The sequence below is a fragment of the Ambystoma mexicanum genome, chromosome 3q (genome assembly GCF_040938575.1).
Source record: "Ambystoma mexicanum isolate Mex_15411 chromosome 3q, UKY_AmexF1_1, whole genome shotgun sequence".
Lineage (NCBI taxonomy): Eukaryota > Metazoa > Chordata > Amphibia > Caudata > Ambystomatidae > Ambystoma > Ambystoma mexicanum.
Window position 1 is genome coordinate 537482106 of NC_090926.1, and position 26094 is coordinate 537508199.

Consider the following 26094-nt stretch of genomic DNA (forward strand, 5'->3'; position numbering starts at 1 on the left):
GCGGCCCCCAGCATCCAAGGGAACAGAACTGAGGAGCGGGAAGGAGCGGCCCCCAGCATCCAAGGGAACAGAACTGAGGAGCAGAAAGGAGTAGGCCCTCAGCATCCCAGGGAATAGTACTGAGGAGTGGGAAGGATCAGGCCCCCATCACCCCAGGGAACAGGACTGAGGAGCAGGAAGGAACAGGCCCCCAACATCCCAGGGAACAGGACTTAGGATCAGAACTAAGGTGCGGGAAGGAGCAGCCACCAGTATCTCAGGGAACAGGACTGAGGAGCAGGAAGGAGCAGGCCCCCAGCTTTTAAATTAAATTGGATTAGGTACGCTGGTGTGGCGCTGGCCACGTGACAAATGAGTAAGAAGAAAGGCTTGTTGCCAAAATGTGTTGTTGCAAAGAATCAAAGTGCGGTGTTTGTTTTTATGTGAGTGCCTTAAATCATCATTGTGCCCAATAGGTTGATACGTGTTTCGACCCTAGCAAGGTCTTTTTGTCAAAACTTATGTTGTATACGGTCTAGGCATGCTGGTTAGATCCTGGGTTAAATTAGTGTCCACCCTGTGAGTATGGGATCACTGAGCCAGAAGGCAAACCGTGGTCCGTCTAGGTTTGGCCCTACACATTCTGGGGATTTGGCCACACATAAAAGCTTCTAACCAGCTCGCATAGGCCGTGCACAACATAATGCGCGCAAGTGCCCTTTTTTTAAAAAAAAAAGTCCTTGCTAGCGCCTAACCACATGTCAAGCTATTGACTACAAAGATGATCAAAGGCACTCGTATAAAAACATACAAAGCAGTTTGATTGTTTGCCAAAATACTTTTTGGCAACCAGCCTTTGTTCTTACTCCTTTGTCACGTGACCAGCGCCACGCCTGCGTACCTAATCCAATTCAATTTACCCTGCTAAGGCTTTGGGTGTGCCTTTTTGGTACCTGGAGCTGCTTAAGATCACGGTCTTGAAACCAGCTACACTTATGAAACCTACAATATTGGTTGATCTGTGCAGAGTGGGCGGAATTATCTTGCTTTTAAATTAAGGCTCAGGATAGTCAAGCACTGCTGATCGGGAACCAGAGAGGAGCGGGCACTGCTGGAAAGTGTGATGGGGAATAAAAAGAGAACACCAGCACATATGCCATGCCTGTTAAAGTAGCAGGAATGGCATTTTCACGAAGCACTGCAGAGCAGCAGACCTACTGACATTTCCCAGCGGAGGAGGCAAGCCTATCTTTTTCGCTCAGCTCAGAAAATACGCAGGGAACATCCAGCCTTGGTGCTGTTTCTGCCTGGATCAAATACGGAGCAGCCCGGTCACAATGATGGGCCTACCTGCCTCCTGGGGCCTCTGATGTCCTGAGCCGAGGGACTAACCCGCAGAGTGGAGGGGAGTGTGCCCCACCTTGGCTACTGCATTTATCATTACGTAGCAATACCTGACATGGTGGTGATGAGACAGCTCACAAGCAGGTTGCACCAGTGGCCCTCCTGTCAGCCATTTTTAATGCACTTTTTGCATCTGTTATGTAGCTATGTTATGGCATAAATAGGTATAGCGTGCACTTTCACAAGGAGGTAGACTGACGCTGGGACCAACTGATAGGGAAAGATTGGGGAAAGGCTAGAACACATTGGAGAATCGATGGGTTTTGAGATGGTGGTGGAAAGACAGATGAAGGGGGAATGGAAGCTTGTTTCATTCTTAGGCAATGACCACAGATACAAATTGTTCAATAGTGGTGGGATTAAGGCACAAGAAAGAGCAGGAATTGACAGAAGTGGACTGGCCGTGATGGGGTGTATTTTTTTAAAGGGCATCTCAAGAAAGATGTGTAAGTTTGATCCAAGAATCCTTGAGCTATGTAAAGCGTCACAGAAGCTACACTGTGCGGGTGGGGAGCCAGCGAAAGGAGAGACAAACTGGCGGGAAGTGGTGATGTTTACTGATGTTGGCGATCAGGCCGCATTTTGGATTAGTTGCAGACAGTGGGGTTTGTAGGAATGGAGACCAAGATAAAAAATAATGATAATAATTTAGCATTTATATAGCGCTACAAACACTCAGGTATCTAAGCGCTGCTTATTATTACCCACGGTGTGTAGTGCTCGACCTCGGAAGGGATTTGAACCTGCGTCAGCAGGCTCTGCACAGTTGTCAAAGGGAGCACTCTACTCGCTGTGCTATCGGACCGGCAAGATAAAGAGAGTTGAAATAATCCAACTGAAATTGTATGAGTGCAGTGACATTGCTTGTGCCACTGGAGTGATGATGCAATGTTGATGATTTGTGGAATAAGTAGAGTTTATCACCATGTTTGAATCATAGGTTTCTGAGGGTGGGCACTAGCGAGGTGGATGGCATACGAGACGGTGGCCACTTGAGAGGGGATCTCAGAGTAGGGGGGGCTCCAAAGACAATGACCTCAGTCTTATCAGAGTTCAGTTTCAGGGAGTTCTTAATCACTCAGGTATCAGCTATTCAATTTTGAAAGCAGATGGGTGAGAAGTTGGTGTCATTGTTGAGGTGAACATTAATTCAGTGCTTTTTTTTAAATGGCATCAGGCGGGGAGGGCCTAGGGTGGCTGGAATAGTGAGCAGGGAGTGTGTATTCTGGCCCGCTGTTCCAGCCAGCTGATTGGCTGATGGTCCTTCCCCGGGTGCAAATGGAGTTTAGTCGACTTAAGGCTTCTTGAGGAGAGGAGACAATGGCAGGTTTAAAGATGAGGCAGACAGCACCTGACCTGGGAGATGTATTGAGAAGTGGCTTTGACCTTGGGACAGAATCACAGGAGCCTGATGGGAAAAGCTCACAAGGTGAGATGGATTTGTTCAAGAGATCAGCATAGGAGGGAGGTAAGATCAAAGCTTTTGAGCAGTAACTGTGCAGTGGAATAGTCATGGGGGGGGATATAGGAAGGTTTTTTTTGGGGGGGGGGGGGGTTATTTATGAGGGCCCGAATTGACTGCAAGTTATCTAAGAAGTAAGTAGCTTGTTGCTTACAAAGGTGTAAGGAGGGGGGCAGAGCAGGAATGGGAAAGAGAAGAGGACATATCTTTAAAACTGCAAAGATTTCCTTTTGTTTTAGACTGGAGCTTTTAAAGTGATCAGAAGAGAAAGGGTGTTTTGCTCATTGGGATTATGATGGGCTTGATTGCGAGTTTAGCAGCCACAGAGTAAACGCGCCAGCTGCAAACTAATCTTTGTTTTTCATGGGCTGGGTGAACCACACAGACATTTTGCTTTTAGAAAAAAAGACATGAACATTTTATTGGAGCTTGGGTGGCAACCGCAGATGAGACCCAATTATCAAACATGGTGCCTTCAGAAGAGGGGTTTAAATGTGAGAGAAGAGAGGAGATCAGAGGAGATCACGTCAATAGGTAATTCTTTCCAGAGACGGGTAATTCTTTTGCAAGCTTGTGGGGGAGGGGCAGGGTATAAACCAAAAAACCTTCGACAAAGAACTCTAAAACATTTGAAACATTAAGAAAACTTAAGCCATACACTAGCCAAAGTGCATATAGTGTTTTAATAATATGCCACATGTCATACGATGCGTCGCTGGTCAGATCGCATAGTGAGCTAAGCGCTCGCCCCTGAGATCTGTGTGCAGCCTGCTGTGGCATTTCCGAATCCCAGCAGGACAATAAAATGAGTACCACTCTGTGGGATAATAATGTCTTCTGTTATTTGAACGCTCTGCGACCTATTGGTGTGTAGCTCTGTACAAGAAATACATTATTATAACTTTATTGTGTTCTGCGTTTCCTGGAGTTCAGCCCACAGAAGCCCAATACTGGACAGGGAGGAGTCAGGAGGGGCCAGCAGTCCTGGACGCTGGGTGAGGAGTCCAAAGGGGGGCGAGCAAATGAGTGGTTTCTGCGCACCTAGGAGGAAGACAGGGGGTCTTGGAGGTTCCATGGGGTTCCTGGAAGGAGCAGGCAAGGCACTGGAAGTGGGTAAGCAGTATATGGTGGGCTTGGCTACCGTGCAGGAGGGAAAGTAGGCCGGTCATGTCGGGGGAGCTTGCTAAGGGAGGATCACGGGAGAAACCCCCAACAAATGGAATCTACACCTAGTCATGGCCCACTTGAGGCTGCTCTGAGGCAGCCATGAATAACCGTGCTTTTTTGTGGAGTGACCTTAAATGAGCGACTAATAGACTCAGAAGCAAATCTGATACCCCCAGCTGAGCGCCATTTGGATTTAAAGCATCCCCTTAGATAAACTTTATTAGCTGTGACAGAATCATGGACTGTTTGTTGGATGCCATGGAGCTGCCATCCACTGAATCCAACCTAGTAAGAATCTGGAGCTCTTTAGAAAGTGTAGCACTGCTTTCTAATGGCAGATATAGAGAGAAGCGGACATTCCAATGGCGCAGTCATCCAGCTGTGCAGCAAAGCATGGCCGCATGGGCAAGCGGTATGTTCACAAACGGGCCTGGGTCAGCAGATCAATGGACCAGGCTTGCAAGAATGCATCTGAGAGGCCGTGCATTCACCTTCCTATCATAATGTTTGGAATAGAGGACCTGGGTGCATGCATTGCACTTTTGAAAGGAATGCTGAGCTGGAACCATGGAGTATTCCCAATCAGACCCTCAGAAGGACTCATCCGTCATGATGTATTCTTCACGTAAGATCTACACGACTTCCCAAACAGGTGGCGTTGCTGGAATGCATTTGCAGCTCTCTCTATGATTAATGGGATCATCAAATAAATAATGATCTAAAGGGCCTGACAAGATGCAAGTAAAGCATCCACTTGACACCGATCCCTTTAGGAAGTGGCCAATTAAAACTGCAATTTTCTAACTACGTGAAGTGATCCCAATTGATATGTGATTAAATAATGATATCAGGCACATGATTAATAATGTTGGCATACATCATTTAAACCTGCTATTTCTTTAATGATGTTGAGCTGGTGATTAGCTGAGTAGGTTGTATTTGTTTGCCTCCAGTGTACTTTTAAGATTGTTATTTGACTGTTCTGCACGTAATATGCTCTTTCACTATCGCACATGTCTTCTTTTTAAGTGGTGCGGAATCAGTCTTGTTCCCGTTAGTGAGGTTTGATGTGACCGTAAACATCACACAGAGATTCTTGCTTAGCTGCGGATACGCAGAAATCTGGGTGGTCCCATGTTTCAGTCCCTGTTAATATCTAAACATTACAACAATCCTAAATACTGCATGCAATGGTTGAGCATGGCGGGAGGAATTTAAATGGTTTCTTATGGCATCTGCCCGATTTTTGCAGGTGTAAAAAAACATGTAGTTTCCATAGGATTCCAAAGCATCTGTGCCCGCGTCAATATCAGATGTGGGCGGACATACTTTGAGAACCAGTCTTTCCGACCCGTGCCAATAGGTTGTGTAAGAAATCAAAGTCTCATGCTGCATTGAACCCATGCATTAAGTGTTGTACACAAGGTTTTCATGCACCATGTGCATGCTCCAACGCATCACAATTACCATGATAGTGATTACTGACTCCTCAACGCCATCAACCATGGTGGAATCCCTAAGAGATTTGTTTGATCAGCATCACCTCTAGTGGTGTGACCGTGCATTTAGTTTGGTTGTGCATCAAGTCTCCCATGTTTCTGAGGAGAATGAAACTCTCTTTGAGGTTGTTTGATTTTGCTCCCATTTTTGCTGCCTCCGGACCTCCAAGTTGATCAACGATGATGTTGCTGTGCCATCGCCATTAAAGTATATACCTCCGCTGACAATGCTTGGCTCAGTTAGATCGCTCTGGCCATGCTGAGAAGATGATACTGACCTACTAGCTGTGAGCAGGGACAACCTCAAAGTCATCCTGCCTCACATAAGGCAATCCTTATTGGCTCGGCCCATCATTTTGAAGAGGCAAGGTGTTTTTGTTCGCGTTCATGAATGTGGTCCTTGCAGTCAATCACCCAGCAGCTCTCTTTGGTTCCCAAACTTAAGAACAGGAACCAGAGAAGCACACGTTCAGTCACTGTTGACTGACTGTAGAACTTCTTAGCAGACAAAATAGGATCAATTTTTATATTGTTTCAAAAAGTGACAGAATCATGGCTGTTGTAAAGGAAATTAAAGGAACCTGTGTTCCGCGTCTTACACTTTCATGTTTTAAGCGCCCATTAAGAACTCTCAACCCAGTCTCAGCCCCGCACGGCACATGCTGTAGTGGCCAAGACCACATTTTAGAAGGACATGTCAAATCATGAACGGTTTTACTGAACAAGGCATTAATTATTTTCTATTGTTAGGGGCCCCCTCCACACCCCACTCTTTGAATGGGAAGATGTACAAATAGCACAGCCATGACCAGCTTTGTGGTTTTATAACCATAAGACTGTGGTCCTCATTGTGGCAATTTCTCAAGACCAGGAACTAATTCAAAAGAAAGCCAGCATCAGATTTAATCTGAGCAAGAAACATATCAATGCCCCAATTTCCTGTGTGGGGGAAATTAGTGTGAAGGAGTACAACAAGAACTCTGATGTACACACGTGTGCCCCTGCTTGACCAGAAGAAGGCACAGATGGCGTAGCAATGTCCATGTCATTCTGTGTGCACTGCAAAGCGACTCTCGCAAGAGAGAGCACGACTGAGGTGGCCATAGCTCAAGTAGTAGTCAAAGTGCTTCTGGGGAATGGCTGAGCAGCAAGTTAGAAATACGCCCTTTGGCTTGGTGTCTAGGTTCAGTCTGTAATTGCCTGTGGTTTATCCTTTGAAAATATGGTTTACCATGACTTTCATACCCTGGCTCTGTGCATACTTCTCATACAACAACAGATACATCATCAAAACACAACACTCCCAACAACTGCAATGACGTCATGAACTAGGCCAATAGTCACTGGATAAGACGACAAGGCAGCACTTACAGATCGGTGGTGTACTCTGGCAGGTGGTTTGGTATTCGAGTAAGTTTCTGATTGGAACAGTCAATGATGGTCCCCTCGCAGCGGCACTTTTCTGGGCACACAAGGTCCATGAAGCAATCACCACTGAATTTGCTTCTGTAATCCTCAGACCCTGTGGGAAATCAGCATAAGTTGGATGAATAGATTGGCTATTGAGGAGCATCGGAGTCATGCCGCTGTGGCATACTGGCCTCACCATATCGGTGGGTGGTCTTTGTTCCCTCCCACCACACCTTCATCTCCCTTTAAGTGTTTGTTCACTTGCCTTTTGTAAGAATCATATTTTAATAAATGGTGCATACTGTTTGACAATGATATAAAACATACATCGGATTCAACGTGTTGTTTTGGTCAATTACTGCAAACACTGTGATATGCAATTTCTCATGCCTCTACATAGTTCAATGTCGATGCATACTTCATATAGTGCAACATGTTTTGTATCAAAAGATGCTTGGAAATTTGCACGTGAAAAGATGGTGTACCGCTTTACAAGAACATGTTGGCACATTTAGAAGTGTGTGTTGCATTTTGGCAGGCACACAGAAAAGTGCATGTCTCAATTAAAGACGTTTGGAACACCGGCCACTAAATTAGTGGGAAATTTAAAATATGATGAGCTGCAAAACATATGGAGAATCTTTTCCTTCGGTAGAAGATGCAAAACGGGGCATTTGATAACATTGTGTACACATAGAACCCTTTTAATTGGCTGTATGAGGAAAATAATTCATAAACATGATAATGGAGCCAGGCCATGGCCAGCAATGGACTTAAAGTGTAATTGTCAAGGTAATGGCTATTTTACAATGGGAATAGTTATATACTGAAGGGCTACTTTCAGTGGAAGTAACTTGACAGCGTATGCATAGAGATGTGGATTTACATCATAGAATATTCTCTACCACACATGTAATTCATTCCAGAGTCAGGGCAATTGGCAGGGGCATATCTAGTTAAACAGCCATTCATTCTTTGCACTAAGCCTTTTCTCTGAACGCGGTCATGGTGTATAATAGCACCTGAGGCGTTCCAAGTGCCGAATGGGATTACCAAATAAATTATCTCAGATACAAATAACCAGACAGACTCAACGAATATGGCAAAATAATACTTTATTATCAGTTCAATAAAGTAGGGAAACCTGGCGAACAAACAAATTGTAGCTCACACACTCCCATCGCACTACCATTACATATAAGGTTTTATACCTTGATTCACGGCAGCTATGATGTCATCCAACATGGCAAACAGTAAACCTATTGGGTGGAGGGATTGGTTAGGGGAACATATATACCCATATTATGTATAAGTGTTAGTAACATCATTGGCTGCCCTTTATTTTGTAGGCAAGGTTTAAACACCCCCTAACTATGTAAAATACAGAAAATAGCACAATGCCAGCAGAGGATTGCCTTCTACAACAATGCATGCTACATCATTACATAGACCCTCAGGATTGGTTGGCACTCTCTTCCAACCTTGGACATTCGGCTCGTTAGCAGCATGTAAGCAACGAATACCAGGTGCAGGGGAACAACTTCAGACAACAACCTTTCTTAGCTAATTAGCCTACCATCTCTCATCAGTTAGGCAGTAAGCCAAGGCTTCTTGTTTGTAGTTAACCTTGCTGGCTGTTCTCTTCTTCAGAACTTTCAAGGGAGTGAAGGTACATTGCTAACTTTGTCGGGAGCTTTATGAATAGGCCTTGTTTTCTGGTTTTACACCACATGTGAGGAGATCATGATTTTGTCCACTCTGTCCTTCTATTTAGTGATATGTAATTCAATTATATTTGGTGCTATTACTCCTCTTGGCCTCTGGAGACTTGGTTGCTCCGTCTTGCATGCACTTTCTGCATCCTTCATTGTTCAATACTTGGCACTCAAAATGATTCACTCCTTTAATTAATCTGAGAGAAATGTGTCTTACATACATGGCTTATCCTCTTTGATTCCTTGCATTCCTTGCAGTTGCTTCTTGATGTGGCATCCTTGATCCTGAGCCAAGAAAATGCCCTTTGTTCTCGCACAAAGCTGTTTTCCAGCTCCTGTCAGCTCTGCAGCCTTGGTCTCTCTCCTCCAGATTTCTGGCTTGCTATCACACAATGCCAACATAAATTGTCTAACATGGCTGCTTTACTGGTGTTATATTTCCTACTTTAACAGGTTTCTATGTTGTCTTATCTACCTTGCGTTTTTGCATATATACATCTACTACATTTCTTGTCACTTATCTTCTACGCGCATATGTTTTTTTTCATATAGGCATATATGTTTACTTTGTTGTTTCAGTAACATCCTTCATTTTGGACATCCATTCATCAGATTCAGTGCGTCTATGTATCTTCTCTCTGTGTGATGTTACTTCTGTTCCATCTGATTTTACTTATAGTTCTTATATGTCCAGTGGTGTCTGCAGACTCATGTCTACCATTCCCGTTCGAAGGTACATTCGAAACGGTTGTCTGAGTGCATAACGTCTCTCATACCTTCAATGTGGTATTGGGATGATACCAGGTGTCATGCACAGTGCTTTCATGTGGTTCTTCCTGTATGACAGAGGTGAGTGCATAGGATCTATAGATGACGTGTACATCTGCTTCTCTACAATGAAATCTGGACCGACACCTCTATGGAAACCAACTCAATCGTCTGGCAAATACAAGCGATGTGCCACTGCCTTGAGATCTTGCATAACAATGTACTGTTTGAAGGGGCTCCAAGTACACTAGTTCCTTTTTACTAGCTCATTGACAGAAGTGGTGTGTGTGCATGTCTGCAATGACCTGGGGGCCTTCCGCATGAAGCAAAGGGAAGTCTCTGTTTTTGAACCTTGGAGAGTCAAGTGACTAATCGCAGCTTCCGACAGAATGCGGATTGATATGGTGCATTGCATGTTCCAAGGAAGGGAGCACATGTTACTACCTGATGAAATCCAAAGCAGTTGTACCTCTCCGTAGAGGAAGATGATTTCTGTGTAATTAAGCTTAGGTCTCATCAAGCCTCTTGCTAACTGGTGCCTGGTCTATTCTAATAAAAAGCTGATTTCATTACACTTTCTGAATTTCTTGTTTTACTTTCAATTTTACTCCCTCATAAGAGTCATGCAGTTGAGATGTTGATTACTCTGGGTGGCGACTGTACTAATAATAATATGAGTATATAGTCACCGCATATGTCCTCCATTTACCTGAAGATGATACCAAGCTCTTTAAATACATAATGGAAAATCCAAGGCACTTGGATATAAAGTGGTGTGTGCAAAACAAGGTCATAATGTTTTACTTGTTTAGGAGGGAGATAATGGTGCTTACATAAGAGAGAGCTAGTGTGGTATACCAGGGAGACAATGTGGTTTGCGCATTAAGATGGAGATAATGTGGTGGGCAAGGGAGGGAGGCCATGTAGTGGGCATGCGGTGAAGATAATGTATTCTTCATAACACAGCAGTAAGGTGGTCTGATTAGGAGGGAAGGTTGGGCTGTGGATAGTAGAAGGAAAATGTGGTATGTGCATAGAAGAGAAATAATCAGTTTGCAAAGGAAGGAGATGTGCACGATTACATAAGCAGACACGTACGGTGAAGTGCATAGGATCACACAAATAAGTAAAGTCATATTTACGTGTGTGTATAAGGGAAATTATGTGGGACGCATAGGATCACACAGGAGGATAGAAAAACTGCTGTGGACGTGGAGATTGTGAAATGAGCAGAGGAACACACATATATAGAGAAAGTGGTTCTATTAAGGCACAGGTGCTTAGAATAGCTTTCAGAGCTTTTCGAAATATTGTGAACCTATTAAAGAGTAAGAGTTCATAAACAAGCATCATAGGTAAAGATTGTATTTTGATGCTGTGAAAAGTAGACAATCATCTCATACACAAAGTTTCACACATAATGCGCTGCATCTAGAAAGTGGGGTAATTAGATGCACAGGAGATCCGGCCTGGGCATAGTGTGATGCAAGCTGAATGGGGACGATGTGATGGGCATAGGATCACACAATGCTTCTGTTAGCAGCGGTGGGACCTGACTGCATGACCTAATAAAAAAGATAGAAATGTCTCAAAAGTTTTTTTTTTAAGTGGTTTACCAATCAAATCATTCAGCCATTTCTTGAGGTGCACTCACGTTTCTGACACAATGAAAAGTGGCAGTGGCAATATTCTATCAATGTATACCCATTTTTGTCTGAATTGATGTTAGTTTCCAATTATTCATTTATTTTTGTACAGGGGTTGCCCATTGTAATGTGCTCTTTTTACACAGAAGTTGTGATTTTCCCCAAGCCTTGGCATGTGTTTTTTGATATTCAAGCTTCTAATGAATTGAATGGTAGGAAATGTGTTATTTAAAGGTTTGGCAAGAGTAACTTGTAACTGCGAGTTTTTCTAGAAAGTATAGGTATATGGGAACTGTACCCAATCTTTGGGGCATGATCCCACATTTGTGCCCTTGGTAAGTGCCAGGAGCAGAAATCAGCACCATTTCTCCTTTGCCCTTTGCTCCATGTGGCTCGAGACCTTTGGTCTTAGAAAACAGGGTGGTGGATAACCCCTTCCTTAATGGATAATTCACAAAGTTGACTGGCACTCTCTCCTGCCAAACCAGTATGCCTCCGAGGGCATGAGCTAGTCAAGCCGCACCATGCTAACGTGTGCAATTGCTGAATCAACCTCCGGATTGGTAGAATAACTGCAATTTCCCTGGATGGGCTTTTGCCAAGACCGGCCCCGTGGGACCTGCGGTAACAATGGTGAGAAGGTGTGCAGTCAAGTGGTGCCACTGCTGAACCAAGCTTTCCATGTGGCTGCATGAATGCGGCGGGAGGGATCAGGCCTGTGCACAGCAATGCATATTTGCACAGAACTGCATTGCATTGCAACCCCCTCCTGATGCTGCACTCAACAATGTCATCTTCAGACATGGATGCAGTTGCACTTTAACACTCATTTTCCTGTATATGCGCAGTGCATGGTGTCTCGCCGCGTACTTCGGAGGAGCAGCTTCAACAAAGTGTGCTTTTAAAATGTGGATGTCACCGAGGTCAGACCAAAACGCTGCTAGAAACCTCGTTAACAGCGAGATTCATTAAACCCACAGTGTGTGCATTTCTCTTTAGGTTTTTATCTTATATCCAAGCACAGAAGACACATGAAGGTCCATGTGTTTTTCCATAACTCAGCTTCAGCCAGCTTCCTGCACTCAAGCAATGCATACATGATGAATTCCTATGAGATATTCTGAGGCCTAAAGTGTGGTCCTGCAGCACTACATATCCCAGAATTCAAGGGAATGCAATCGAACTGAAGACATTTGGGCAACTCGTGGAAAAGAGGGCACTTTTAGGTCACAAATCATGAGAAAAGGATGGATGGGCCAGAATTCAAGCATATTTTATTGTATTGCTTATAGCATGACCCTAGCTCAAGAGAAGCATAGCGCTGTACAACAGGCAGGTAGGGGCCAGTACTGGGCTTGACATGAGTGCAGTAATAAAGCACTGTTGGTGGAGGGAGATGAGGACTTTTATTTGTCTGAAAGGGCCACATTTCTATGTTCTTTCAGTGGTTTACATTGGACATGATTGACTTCACAGAACAATCTACAATTACAGATGCGTTTAACACTTCCTGTGCTTTTTACCATGTTAATTGTTCATCACACGGATTGCTGCCATGCAAAGTAGGCAGAGGTAGTCCCAGCGGGTCATGGGCATTCCAGCCTTTTTCAGAAATCCTCCTCCTACTTTCTATTTTCAAGGGTTACTAGCCGTTGTCCCAGCCTGCGACTGTCAGCTGACAAGAGGAGTACTGTTGCCATATGGTGGACCATCCGATCCTTCTCTCACGTCTGGCACAAATCGGGATATCTGGTCCAGTCCTGGCCTGGTTCACCTCCTTTCTCGCAGACCGCACCCAGACCCTTGCTATGCCCCCTTTCCTTTCTTCCCCTTGTGTTCTCACCTGTGGTGTCCCCCAGGGATCGTCTCTTTCCCCTATCCTGTTCAACATTTATATCTGGGCGCTTGTCTGCCTTATCCGCTCGTATGGACTTAATTGCTATTCCTACGCGGATGATACTCAGATCCTGATCCGCTTGGATCAGGACCACACCGAGGTCTCAGCCTGCCTTCACGACTTTTTAAAAGCAGTCGGTGTTTGGATGGACCAAAACCGGCTCAAACTCAATGGCGACAAAACAGAGGTGATGTTGGTGGGTTGCTCTCCTAGCCCAGCATTATGGACCCCCGCTTTCTGGCCTACCTCTCTGGGCCCCCTGCCCTGTCCGGTGGACAAAGTTAAGAACCTAGGGGTCATTCTCTCCACCTCCCTGTCCATGTCAAACCAGGTTTCAGCGGTCTGCCAATCCGGCCACCACCAGATTAGTGTACTTAAGAAGGTCCTCCCAATGATCCCAGAAGCTATGCGCCCTCCTGTGGTAGCCGCACTAGTCCTGTCACGACTGGACTATTGTAACTCCCTGTATCTCGCTCAGCCAGTGGGCCTTCTCCAGCGTCTCCAACGCATGCAAAACCTGGCAGCTAGATTGGCCACAGGCTCTCTTTATGGAGCACATATTTTGCCAGTGCTTCGCCAACTTCACTGGCTCCCAGTGGCTCAGCGAGTTAAATTCAAATCACTGTGTATTGTCCACTGGGCAATCCAGGGCCTAGGAGCAGAGTTTCTTCAAACCAAATTTGTCTGATATATCCCAGAACGCAATCTTCGCTCCTCGACCACCAACCTGTTGGTGGTTCCTAGGTACAACCAGGAAAGACTCGGTGGCAGAGCTTTTTCCATCGCTGCGGCCCGGTTGTGGAACACCCTCCCATCGCCACTCAAGTCTACCTCTAACCACCTGGCTTTCACGAAAGCCCTGAAAACAACTCTTTTTTAGCTCCCTGCCTACTATTGTTCTTCCTGCTCGGTAGCTTCCTCATCAGCGCCATGATGCCTTCGGGCGACCGTGCGCTTTATAAGTGAAGGTTATATAACATAACATATGTTTTTCAGTGAGTCCATTGAAATAACTCTACAAAGTCGAGCCTAATTATAATGGATGCTAAATGTTCAGCAGCCGCATGATTTTTCTCATTAAGTAATGATAGTGATGCGTTATTTATATAGCGCCTTAATCCAAAGCGCTTTACAGAGCACATATTTGCATACAAGTAGACGTGTTGCTAAAACTAAACACAGTAGACATTTGAAAGATGCCCTGGTGGGACACTGTAGGGTTTGTTGATCTCCCAACTACAAAGGGACATTATGTAGTTGGGGGATGTGCTCATTAGGAGAGAGTGATTTCTTTTCTATGCTTGTACAGTGTTTTCCGAGGAGACATCGTCACTCTGTACTATGGAGTTTTTGGTGTAAAACCAGATGGTGGATGCTAGAGAACACATACCACTGCATGACATGAAGAGCCTACTCCTCAAAGAACGTCTTGTCAATCGCCGATTACTCCACTGAACCCTAATTCTCCCCCCCTCCATCCACCACCACTGCCCCTATCCATCCAGCTCCTGTGCTACCCCTGCATCCTTTCCTGTAAAGCCCCTGGGTGCGTGCCCTCTGTACAGCACTTGCTCCGTTGCTTTCCAGCTGGGGTGGAGCTTTGTAAGCCCCACGCATACATACATATCTCTCAAACACCAGGGCTACTTCAAAGCAAAAATAATGTAGAAATCTGCAGCCATGGTGTAAGTGGGACCGTGAAAATGAACATTCATTTTCCTATGAAATGCTACTGGCTATTCAAAATATGTGAGGTAGTAGCCACAATACCATACAAATTGTAAATACCAAAAATCAGAAGAAAAAAAAAACACTTGCAAAACTACAGTGTATAACTTGAAAAGCATAAGAATGCAAATGTAATAAAGTGCCATGAATCTTGGAATCTGAGACTATTGAGAATGTTAATAGATGCTAAGGTTACTGCCCCAATCCTTCCATGATTAGCTATATACAGCTTCTAAAGGATGCGCCTTTGTGTGTGTATCAAACAAAACTCAGGCGTGCCCCTCTAGGGACAACTCCGTCTTTAGGGTCTCCCAGTGATTGCCAGCCCAATGTCATCACTCCTCCCATAACGACTTCTGGTTCATTCCCACATGTATCTGGGTTTCAGAGAAAGCACACATAATTCTGCTCTTCACCCTACATCCTCTTAAATCATAATGCAATAACACATCCATTTCAAGGTTTTCAATGTGCCCCCCAAACCCTCATTCTCTCAGAAGCACATCGCAATATCTGCAAAATGCTTACTGCTATTTTAATGCAGGTGTTTGTTAAATGCACAAGTTAAAGTCATGTATCAGCCAAGCCAGAGTTTCAATGTAAGAACTCTCAGGTATCATACTATGCTTACCTCCGAAAAGAAAATACTTTTTGTTTACTCTCTGCCAATCTAACTACTGAAAAAACTTAGTTTTATTGTCTTACACGACCGAATTTTAATGATTACCTCTTTTTTTTCTCAACATATTATAATCAGTCCCCGGACCAGGTTAATCTATTTTTTGCAGTTGATATGAATTTGGAGCTCAGATACAAATGTGTATTTAAGATCTTATATTGACTTCAGTGAAATTGTACTTTGAAATTTAAACGGTGCTGTCATGTCTGAGAGCCTTTGTTGGAGACATCTTGCTGTGACATCGACTGTGTGTTGCTGAGTTACGCAGCTGTGTTCATCATCCTTGCAGCCAGAGAGACCCCTTAATGACTCCAGTTACCAAAGCACCCTGTCCCCGGTGCATGCTCCGGCATGCTAGAACTATCCATGGGGAAGAGGCTGTACCGACGCTGCGCCTTGTGAAGCAGTGGAGGCACAATATCCACCATCCGTGCCGCCGTGACTGATAGCATGTGTCGGAGACATCTTGCTGTGACACCTAAAGTGTTTCACTGAGTTCCATGACTACAGCGGGCGACAGAGCTCTAAAAGAGCCAATTTCCCACAACCCCCATCCATGGCGCACGCTCCACCGAGCTGATGTCATCTCATGGAGAGGGACTAGGCCCCGTTTAAGATCACCCTGACATCTGCTCAGTGCCAGTCGCGCAGCATAAGACCACGACTTAGGACCTCTTGCCGGTATCTGCCATTGAATGTGGCTGAAGGAAGGCATTTGCCATCATGCTACAATTATCTGCCTGGGCAGAAGGGGAAAATACTCCATCTCCCCTCCTACCTTTCACTCTCTAACCTATGTTCGGAATATTACCCCTAACCCCTTCTCATACTGCTCCCTGTGCCATCCCGCATACAGCAACTAAGCAAAGGCGTTCCTAAGGGGGGGATGAGGGGCCTACAGCCTCAAATCTTTTGATTGTAGCCCCAGATAAAAGCTCAGGGGCTACAACCAAAAGGCTTGTTAGCCCCGAGTCCAGACTGTCCTGACTTTAGAGTAGCCGCAGATCTTTTCCAGACCTAGCAACACCCCTGGAACTAAGGGAGTCAACTAAATGCATAGTAGGCCATAAAGCAACATCTCAAATAGGTCATCGTCTTCTGCCAGAAAAGCTGTCAATCCTTTGGCTCACAGAGACACAGCTCATTGCTGCATCCATCCAGCCAGGAAGGACCTAGTCTAGCCAGACTTTCTACTTCCGTTGGTGAACAGATCTCATGGGATGGAGATGGGGTTGCTTCCCTATATGGAAACCCTTCCCAGTTATCTTTACTAGCCACCTCAAATGGGTGAGTGTGCATGCTTAGGTTAGGGTCTTACTTTAGGTTGGCTGATTTGATATGGTCCCCCAAGCAGGAATTCCCTTCACCTTCAGATCCTTCAAGATGCCGTTATACACGTCCTGCCCAGTGTTTCCCTTTTAACATATACAGGGATCTTCATGGCTGCATAGACCTTCCCACCGACTCCTCACTTACTTTGTCTTTTTATGAAACAATAACCACATTTGGATTCTGTTCACATGTTGCCACCCCTACTCACATCAAGCACCACCTTTTGGACATTTTATACTCTACCATTAAAATATGGGTAGTGTAAACTCCTGGGTCTTACAATTGGTCAGATTCTTTTAAAGTCTTTTCCCCCTTAACGATGCATCTCATTCCATATCTCCGGAGAAAAAGGAACTACATAAGTGCTGAAGCCATACTCGCTTCTCCCTGTGCTGCGGGAAGTATACTGGGTAGCTGCTCTTGATAGTAGCTTTACCATGATCATGGTCTTGAAGCTTGTGAAAGCTTCTCTGAGGGATTTCAAGGCCTTTTGTAGAGGTTTTGACCTCTACGACTCCATGGTTGCGGTAAAAGATAGCAACTTGAAAGAAAATATGAACATCACTTTTATAAACAGAGAGGAGAGAGGGGTAAAAAACACACTTTGTATCTGAAAGCATTGCAAAAAGCAATTCTTTTCAGCAATAGAATTTACTGGGATGTTAAGACTGAGTGCACTGTTAACGAGCAACTCATTCTCTATTGGTTAGTTCACATTCTGACAAATCCTGAAATTTGTTTCGCCCATGGCCCTCTACAAAATGATATAACTATCAGACTGAATTCTTCCTTCAAAGGAAAATAACCACAATCAAAAAGGACATGGCTGTTATTGATAAACAGCCAACACTGCTCACCTCGCGTGATACACGCGGAGAGCCTATAGCCAGTGGAGCGGACTTCAATTGGGAAAGTAAAACCAACTCATTTCTGAAGCCGACCCAGAGCGGGCTGACTTTTCTTGCAACACCCACAGGTCTTTGCTGAGAGAATTACTTCACACCCCAACAAGAGCTTTGCATGCAATTGTATGCTTCCTGCCCTAAAAAGTGGGATTATATTCTCTCAACTGAACTGGAGCCTGCAGCCTAGGATAATTACTATTCTAGCTATTTTCTTCAAAATGGTGGGAAATTATCTGCCCAGCGGCTGCAAATGCTCCTTGACGTTAATACTTCTTAATTCCCTGTTCAGTCTGTTTTCCGGTGAGGCCACATGACTAAAACGGCATTATAGGGCTTTTGGGATAATGTGGGTTAACCATCATTGATAACAGGAGTGGAGCCCTGCTGGTCATGTTGGACATTCCTGCCGCTTTTGATTTTCAATCATTCCATCGAAATTGACTCATTGTCCAGCATCTCCCAGCATTGATTTTGCTCCTTCCTAGAGGAAAGGTCTTGGAGATTAAACTTGGTCCTTTTGCACCGGGCACTAACACAGTCGCATGCGCAGTTTCCCTGGGGCCCCCTTCAGAACTATTTGGCCTTGCTTTTCCACCTTATTAAAACCTAGAATGCCATGCTTTGAGCACTGAGAATGTATCTTCTATTTCTGTTACCTTAATCAAAATTAAAAGAGTCAACTATGTTCCCATTGTTCCCTTAAGGCCAAGGGACCTGATCAGCTGATTTGTGTCCCTCCTCCGCAGCCCCACAATTGTGGATTGATTTCAAAAGATTGAAAACTTTTAGTGGTTCCAGCCGCAACCATCTAGAATTGCTTTAGCGTCTACTATCTGCTCCACAAAACCATTTGCGTTCTTTAGGTCGCTGCTAAAACACCTCTTGTTTCTCCACAGATGTATGCGCTCAGCATTCAGAGACCCTTCATGGCATGATGTTCTATAAAATGTGCCCAACCCATCAAGCACAACATTACGCTGAGAGGTGCGTGCCTTGACAAAGGTCTTATGAGGACTGCCGGGTGGGAAGAGGAAAGGGCATGAGAGGTGGGTGTCTGGGGATGTCCCCTGTGGGAGGAGAACGTTTTGGGATGCAGTGGTTTACGGGTTAGGTGCAACTTGCGACATAAGTGGAGTCGCCCAAATTAGTATGGGGAGGTGTGGGTTTGACTGGAAGGAGCCAGATAAGGCGATATCCCCTCATAAAGTGTATACAGATGAAAGGGCAAACATCTGTCAAGCTCAGCCAGGTGATCCTCTAACGAACAGGATTCTTGCATCTGTGGGATAAGAACCCTGAGATGTCGCTGCAGAGATTCGAGCTCACGACAATCAAGGGTCCGGATTCCCGTCTGTCCAGACACAAATCATCTCTATGTCAGGGAGCCAGGGCATGTCCTCCTGGCATGTGCTCCTGGCAAAGCGTTGGGAATGCAGCACTGCAATGCGCACACCACGTTCACAATAATACTGGGATTGACATACAGGGTATGCTTTCTCATAAACTCAGCAGCTCTCCAGCCATATCCAAGTGGAAATCCACGAGGAACAAAATGATGAATTACACTGCTTAGTTTGCTAGTTTACCTTTGTTCTATGTTTTGTGTATTAACGGTGTGTTTCACAATGAGACAAGAATAATCCAATGAACACGACACCTTGAAAAACCTCTAAAAATGCATGATGAAATACCCCAGATATAAGATATAAACCCATAGAGAGAAGAGCACCCAGCATAGCGTCCAATATGATTAAGACAACACCAGTGTCCCCTGCCCTCTAATATCAGGCAATCAAATGCAGCACTTTACTGAAGCATTTCAATTCAGAATCCAGGAACAGCCAGAAACTGTGTATATAGAAATGCTCATTGGAAATACACATTGTTTACCTTAAAACAGTCTATTCGAAAGCCAGCAGTCATTTCATAATCTATGAAATGACACATTGTGGGTGTGCAGGTGGCGCCCACCTGTGCATCGTCAACTTCTCTCTAATCCCGCGGGTATGCCCTCACACCTGTCAAATATGGATTTATTTTACATTCAGCCAAGAGCTGCTCCAGAAATCGTCGCACCAAAGTGTAAAATATATCATCGGACACATAAATGCGCAGAACTGCTGGGGAATGCTCTTTTCTAGGCCGGAATTTAGCGGAACTATGAAATGTGTGCAGAGCAACAGGGCAAGCCAATCATTCACAAATAGTCACAAGGAAAGGCATGTGAATCCTCGGCTAGACAGAGGTGACCCAACTCAAAGGGCAATCATTCAGGTGGCACTGTGCCAATGTGGGCCTGATGTGGGATGATACACTTCCTTTACATAGACGTGTAGCCTGTTAAATCCAGCATTCCCTAAACTTGAAGTCCCGCAGTACAGCACGTTTTCAGAAGTGTCATTTTCAGATCTGTGGAATTATTTTTCATATTTGTACAAAATAATGGGCGTCAAAACCAACATTCAAATGCCTCCATATGCTACTTACCGCCCGCGTAGTTATGGCAACGCTTTACAGCTTGGCGTATCAGAAACAAACCTGATCGTCGCTAACTAAATGATTCTCATGTGTTGACTGAATCCAGCTCACTAAATTGAGCCCCATTTCACTTATTAAAGTATGTCTCTGGAGAATAGCCCAGCGGCAACGTGTCTCCCCTTGAAAGCAAGATGACACAGAGCACCACAGGTTCGATGCCTGGGTCTGCGCTTAGGAACCTCTGGGTATTAAGCGCGTTATAAATAACCTATCATATCATATCCCACTAAATATTGAAACTATTTCAAGCTGATGGCTACTTACAACATTAATTGAACTACCATTTGCCAGATGAAGCAGTGTTACTATTACTGGTGAATAGGGCCTACTACCAGGGTGGCAAGTCTATAATGGGCGACAGGGCAGTGCCCTGCCTCCCGCTATGGAAGAGCCTGAGGTCGGGCCCAGTGAAATCTGCCAAAATCTTTATTCTCAGAATACGTCAGCCATATCTAAATAAGAATTGCACCACTACAACTAGAATCCTTAATGGGTTGGTTGCAAGGTATTGCCAACTGTAATAGGCCCAACCAAACTTTTCAAATTTCTCTTTGTTGGAATGTACAGGGATATGAGGGCAATCTGCCTTAGCATTACATTGGGAACCGGAATGAAAAGTCATCGTAATAGGAAGCTACTTCCTGCAGAATCCCATTTGCAGTGTTCACGCTTAGCAGAAGTGTCACCGCAACACGGTCGCAAACCCATATCAAGTGCTCAAAGTCATACATTAATCTGAAAGATAGCTACAATCAGCTGCCAAAAACCAGATCAAGATTGCCATTTGAATGTGAGCCTCGCAATCACTTGGCCAGGTGGCTGCTCTATTAACTCATTCCCACCGGGGAAGCATGCTCGGATTCCAGCCATCTGCTGAGCAAATGAGTGCACTGTGTACATCCCCTCACCCATGCAGTATTTCATCTCTGTTTGTTTTGCAGCCCAGCATTAAGCAGTGGATAGGATTCAAGGGCCACCAGTAACGCTTATGAGACTCCGCCATTGCCCCCATCGCAGTAATCAAACGTGATGATGGGTGGGTGGACAGCTTAGCATTATCAGAAGTGATCAAAGACCTCACAGCTTCATTTTACTAACCACAATCATGCAACCCTCTGATGTGCGGGACGGGGGTCCGACAGTACTGACAGGTGGAAGCAATACTACGAGAAGACCTGAGCCGTTCTTTGACTCATGCACTCATTAAAGCAGCAGTAGCACTCACATACACAGGACAATGAAGTACTACATGTCTACAGAAAGTAAATCTGATCATGGGTCCACCGTGCGGTGTGCAATCCTATTAATGGTCCAGTTTGTTCCTATATGACAGGGATGCATTGTTAATTCTGGTCCATGGCTGGCCATGACGCTTCCTCAGCTTAGTGAGATTTTGTGTCACTGGGTTTTCCCGCAGATAGCGGCCCATCAGTCTGAATTCTCTGGAAGATTACGCTGGAATTCAGAGACAGCGAGGAGTGTGCCAGTGAGTGACATCAGACACACCAGGCTGCACATTTGGCTACAATCACCGGGCTGGAGAAATGTTCCACACACGTACACGCCTCATTGTCCTGTTTGGGGCTCTAGTGCTGCTTCAAATGAGAATGATTTTCTATCACTTTAAGCTGGACTGTGTCGGCCATTTTCAGAGGTGACTAACACAGCTAATGACTACAATCCAATTTGTTCTGTAAAAACACATTGCATGCTCTGTTTTGGAAACATTAGGCGTGACAAATGTAATTTTTGTTGGTATTTCCTGAAATAAATTGAATCCAGCTACTTTCAGTGATCACACAAAGAGAAGGCATTATTTTTAATTAACATGATTACATTGGACATTTTAGCAAATCAGAATGAGTGTCTCACCTTGTGGTACTTCTCAGAGCAGTGGTGGTGTCCCAGCATGCCATGCGGCAGGAAAAGATGCAGCCTTCCGTGGTGCTTGACAGAACCATGTTCAATTTGTATTGTTCCACCACATGGTTAGATCAAGCACAAAGGAAAACCACACCAAGAGCCAGCGCCAGGGTTAGGCAGGGCCAAAGAGACAAGCGTGAAGAAAGGAAGCATGGAGAAGCCCAAGCTGGCAGGTTCAGACTGCTGCGGCCCACTTCCCCCACACAAGGAGGCGCTGGAGAGGGCCCCTGCCCACAGCCCCTGCTTTTGGGGGGGGTTCCTGGACTTGTGCAGCGTAGTCTGTTGGCAAAAGAGTCTTGTGCAGGATGCAGCAGCCACTGACATATAGTGGGAGACAAGCACATTGACCAGCCCCCATCCCTGAAATGTGCAATGTGTGAAAACGGCGTGGGAGCAGATCTCTCCCAGAATCATTTCCTTCAATGCAAAGCGTTAACGGCCTATTTATGCATAACACAATTTTACATTTCAAGAAATTGTCCCAATAATCTGGAAGCAAAGCATAGCTGGTTAAAATCAATCGGTTACAGTCATGTGTGACCCAACAGCTGTGTTAAATGCCGCAGACACTTGTAGCTTCGTCACACATTCTTCCGTGGGCTTCGAATCACATTCATTTAGTCGTCCGGTGGCCTGCATTCCTTTAGGTCAATTGTATATGCTGTGTACAGTGAGGATTTTAATGTACAGGTTCACCTACTTAAATAAACTCATTTACTCAGAAACAAAAAAAGATTTTGTCTAAAAAGGGAGTGAGAACTCTGGTTGGGTCTATTTAAAATAAACAAAATAGACAACGAAAAACACATTTAATTATCATATTCAGTAAAATTCCTATTAATAAAGGACACCTCAGAAATAGCAAATAGGTGTTTTTAATGTCCACTTCATGAAGACCTGTCTAAAGTGCATGGACAACATTTGTAGGTGATTATGGGTAGCCAAAGTGACCCCAGTGTTGCTGCTTGCTGCCCCTGTGGGCGCCTTTTAATCATTGTGACTAGTGATCAGGCATGAACAATACCTAAGCATTTGCTGTTCAAAGCGCCTGCTAAATATTTGCTACGAGAGGATTACACGATGGAAGGAGGTTATGTAGCTAGCATGTAAGACACCACACACCTTCAATTAACCTTTGCACAACGTTACTGTTTGCAAACACATGATCAAAAGTGTATGGGGCATATTGCGTGAAATGTCGGATAATCCACAAAGTTCCCCATTTGTTTGAAAATGAGACATTGTGGGTTGGTGCATACATGGAATCTCAGAGTGCAAGGTCACACAAGGCAGCTGTGAACCCCAATGCAGGCTGACATCACCCTTGACACATGGAATACAATGCAATGGAATACCTTTTCAAGATAAAAATGGGGGTAAATAATACAAACACTTGGCCAAGGGAATCATGGCTAAATTAAGGATTTGTAATTCTAGAACATAAACTGTGTATACAGCTGATGAAGTGTTCAAGAGAGGCAAGCAAGCCAGGACTTTATTTATTTTCATTCAACATATACCATCAGTGTCACAGAATTGACCCCCAATATGAAACAGCAACCGAGTCCAATTAAAGGGACATTTGGACGCCTCAAGTGCTAAAGGCGTGCATGTTCTTCCTGATTTCATATTGGAATTCACCACAGGCTCCGCCCGCTCCCACAGTTAAGTTTAATGTCGCCACTAAGGCAACAAGCAGGGAGGGCAGTGCTGTAGAGAACACAACCAAGTAGATACCAATCGAGAGACATAGACACAAACAGAGCTTCCGATTGAAGATTTAGGGAATGGTAACCCCGGCTTCCAAGGAGTACAGATGCAAGGAACCCCTCTTTTGTTTTCTTAATTCGTTTCACTGTTTATAAGTTCCTCCAAACTCCACAAAGCACATCATTTGCGACCAGTGTCTTAAAGAGTGTTGGCAAAAAAAGATGTTGTGCGAAAAACAGGGTGCAACTCTGCAGGGCGGATCTATGCCAGCAATTGCATACTGATATTGTACACAAATAATATGGGCACATATAGAGAAGGGGCAGAGACTAATCCATGCACTAAAAAGGCTGTTGCAGGACCGCGGGCCGTGACCCCGAGTCCAAAGTCAATGTGTGAGCACCTTGAGCATACCCGTTGCTTGCGTGAGTGTACCGCGTGTGCCTCGCTTACACCATCTTGATTCATTTACAACAAGGGAACATGGGGAAGGGTTAATGATCTGTCAATTACTTCCATGCTAAGCCCTCACATGCAGGTGCTGCCGCCGTGACTGCACGCTTCAAGGAAGGAAGGGCCAGATTTGAGAGATTAGGTACGATGTGAATGAAGAAATAGGCCACACTTGTAAGAATTGCATCCAAGCAAACCAGGCCCGGATCTAACGTGAAACAGAGGACATCAAGCCAGCATGAGCTGAACACCAGATGCGTCACCATCTGGCGATTATGTGGCGGTTCCTACTACCTGATCAAAATGAGGTCTCATTTATCAGACATGGTAGAGTCCAACCTCAACATAAAGGCCACATCATGGAGGAAGCACCCACGCGCATGATGCATTATCTGCCATGGCCGCAAACATCCCTGAGGTGCTAAATCCCCAGTGAAGCCCCCACTTTAAGCAGAGATTCAAGGTCTATCCTGCATGTATATGAAAGTCTATCCTGCGTGCATATCAAGGACTATCCTGCATTTATATCAAGGTCTATTCTGCATATATGTCAAGGTCTATCCTGCATGCATACACAGGTCTATCCTGCGTGCATATCAAGGACTATCCTGCGTGCATATCAAGGACTATCCTGCATGCATATCAAGGTCTACCTGCATATATGTCAAGGTCTATCCTGCATGTCTATATATCCTGCATGCATATCTAGGTCTATCATGCATGTATATTAAGGTCTATCTTGCATGGATATCAAGGACTATCCTGCATGTATATCAAGGTCTATCCTGCATATATGTCAAGGTCTATCCTGCATATATGTCAAGGTCTATCCTGCATATATGTCAAGGTCTATCCTGCGTGCATATCAAGGTCTATCCTGCATGTATATCAAGGTCTATCCTGCATATATGTCATGGTCTAGCCAGCATGTATATATATCCTGCATGCATATCAAGGTCTATCCTACATATATGTCAAGGTCTATCCTGCATATTTGTCAAGGTCTATCCTGCATGTATATATATCCTGCATGCATATCAAGGTCTATCCTGCATATATGTCAAGGTCTATTGTGCGTGCATATCAAGGTCTATCCTGCATATATGTCAAGGCCTATCCTGCGTGCATATCAAGATCTATCCTGCATGTATATCAAGGACTATCCTGCATGCATATCAAGGTCTATCCTGCATATATGTCAAGGTCTATCCTGCGTGCATATCAAGGTCTATCCTGCATATATCCAAGGTCTATCCTGCATGCATACACAGGTCTATCCTGCGTGCATATCAAGGACTATCCTGCGTGCATATCAAGGACTATCCTGCATGCATATCAAGGTCTACCTGCATATATGTCAAGGTCTATCCTGCATGTCTATATATCCTGCATGCATATCTAGGTCTATCATGCATGTATATTAAGGTCTATCTTGCATGGATATCAAGGACTATCCTGCACATATATCAAGGTCTATCCTGCATATATGTCAAGGTCTATCCTGCATATATGTCAAGGTCTACCCTGCGTGCATATCAAGGTCTATCCTGCATGTATATCAAGGTCTATCCTGCATATATGTCATGGTCTATCCAGCATGCATATATATCCTGCATGCATATCAAGGTCTATCCTACATATATGTCAAGGTCTATCCTGCATATTTGTCAAGGTCTATCCTGAATGTATATATATCCTGCATGCATATCAAGGTCTATCCTGCATATATGTCAAGGTCTATTGTGCGTGCATATCAAGGTCTACCCTGCATGTATATCAAGGTCTATCCTGCATATATGTCAAGGTCTATCCTGCGTGCATATCAAGGTCTATCCTGCATGTATATCAAGGACTATCCTGCATGCATATCAAGGTGTAT

The 26094-nt window shown here is 44.6% G+C and overlaps 1 protein-coding gene across 1 annotated transcript in view; it reads right to left on the reverse strand.

Annotated features, from left to right (window-relative positions):
• The window catches only part of SLIT3 (slit guidance ligand 3), a 1101025-nt gene that overhangs the window by 218842 nt on the left and 856089 nt on the right, over nt 1-26094 (reverse strand). The window contains exon 15 of the mRNA XM_069654301.1: nt 6883-7033. Coding sequence (XP_069510402.1) covers nt 6883-7033 — 151 coding nt within the window. The remainder of the gene's footprint in view (nt 1-6882; nt 7034-26094) is intronic.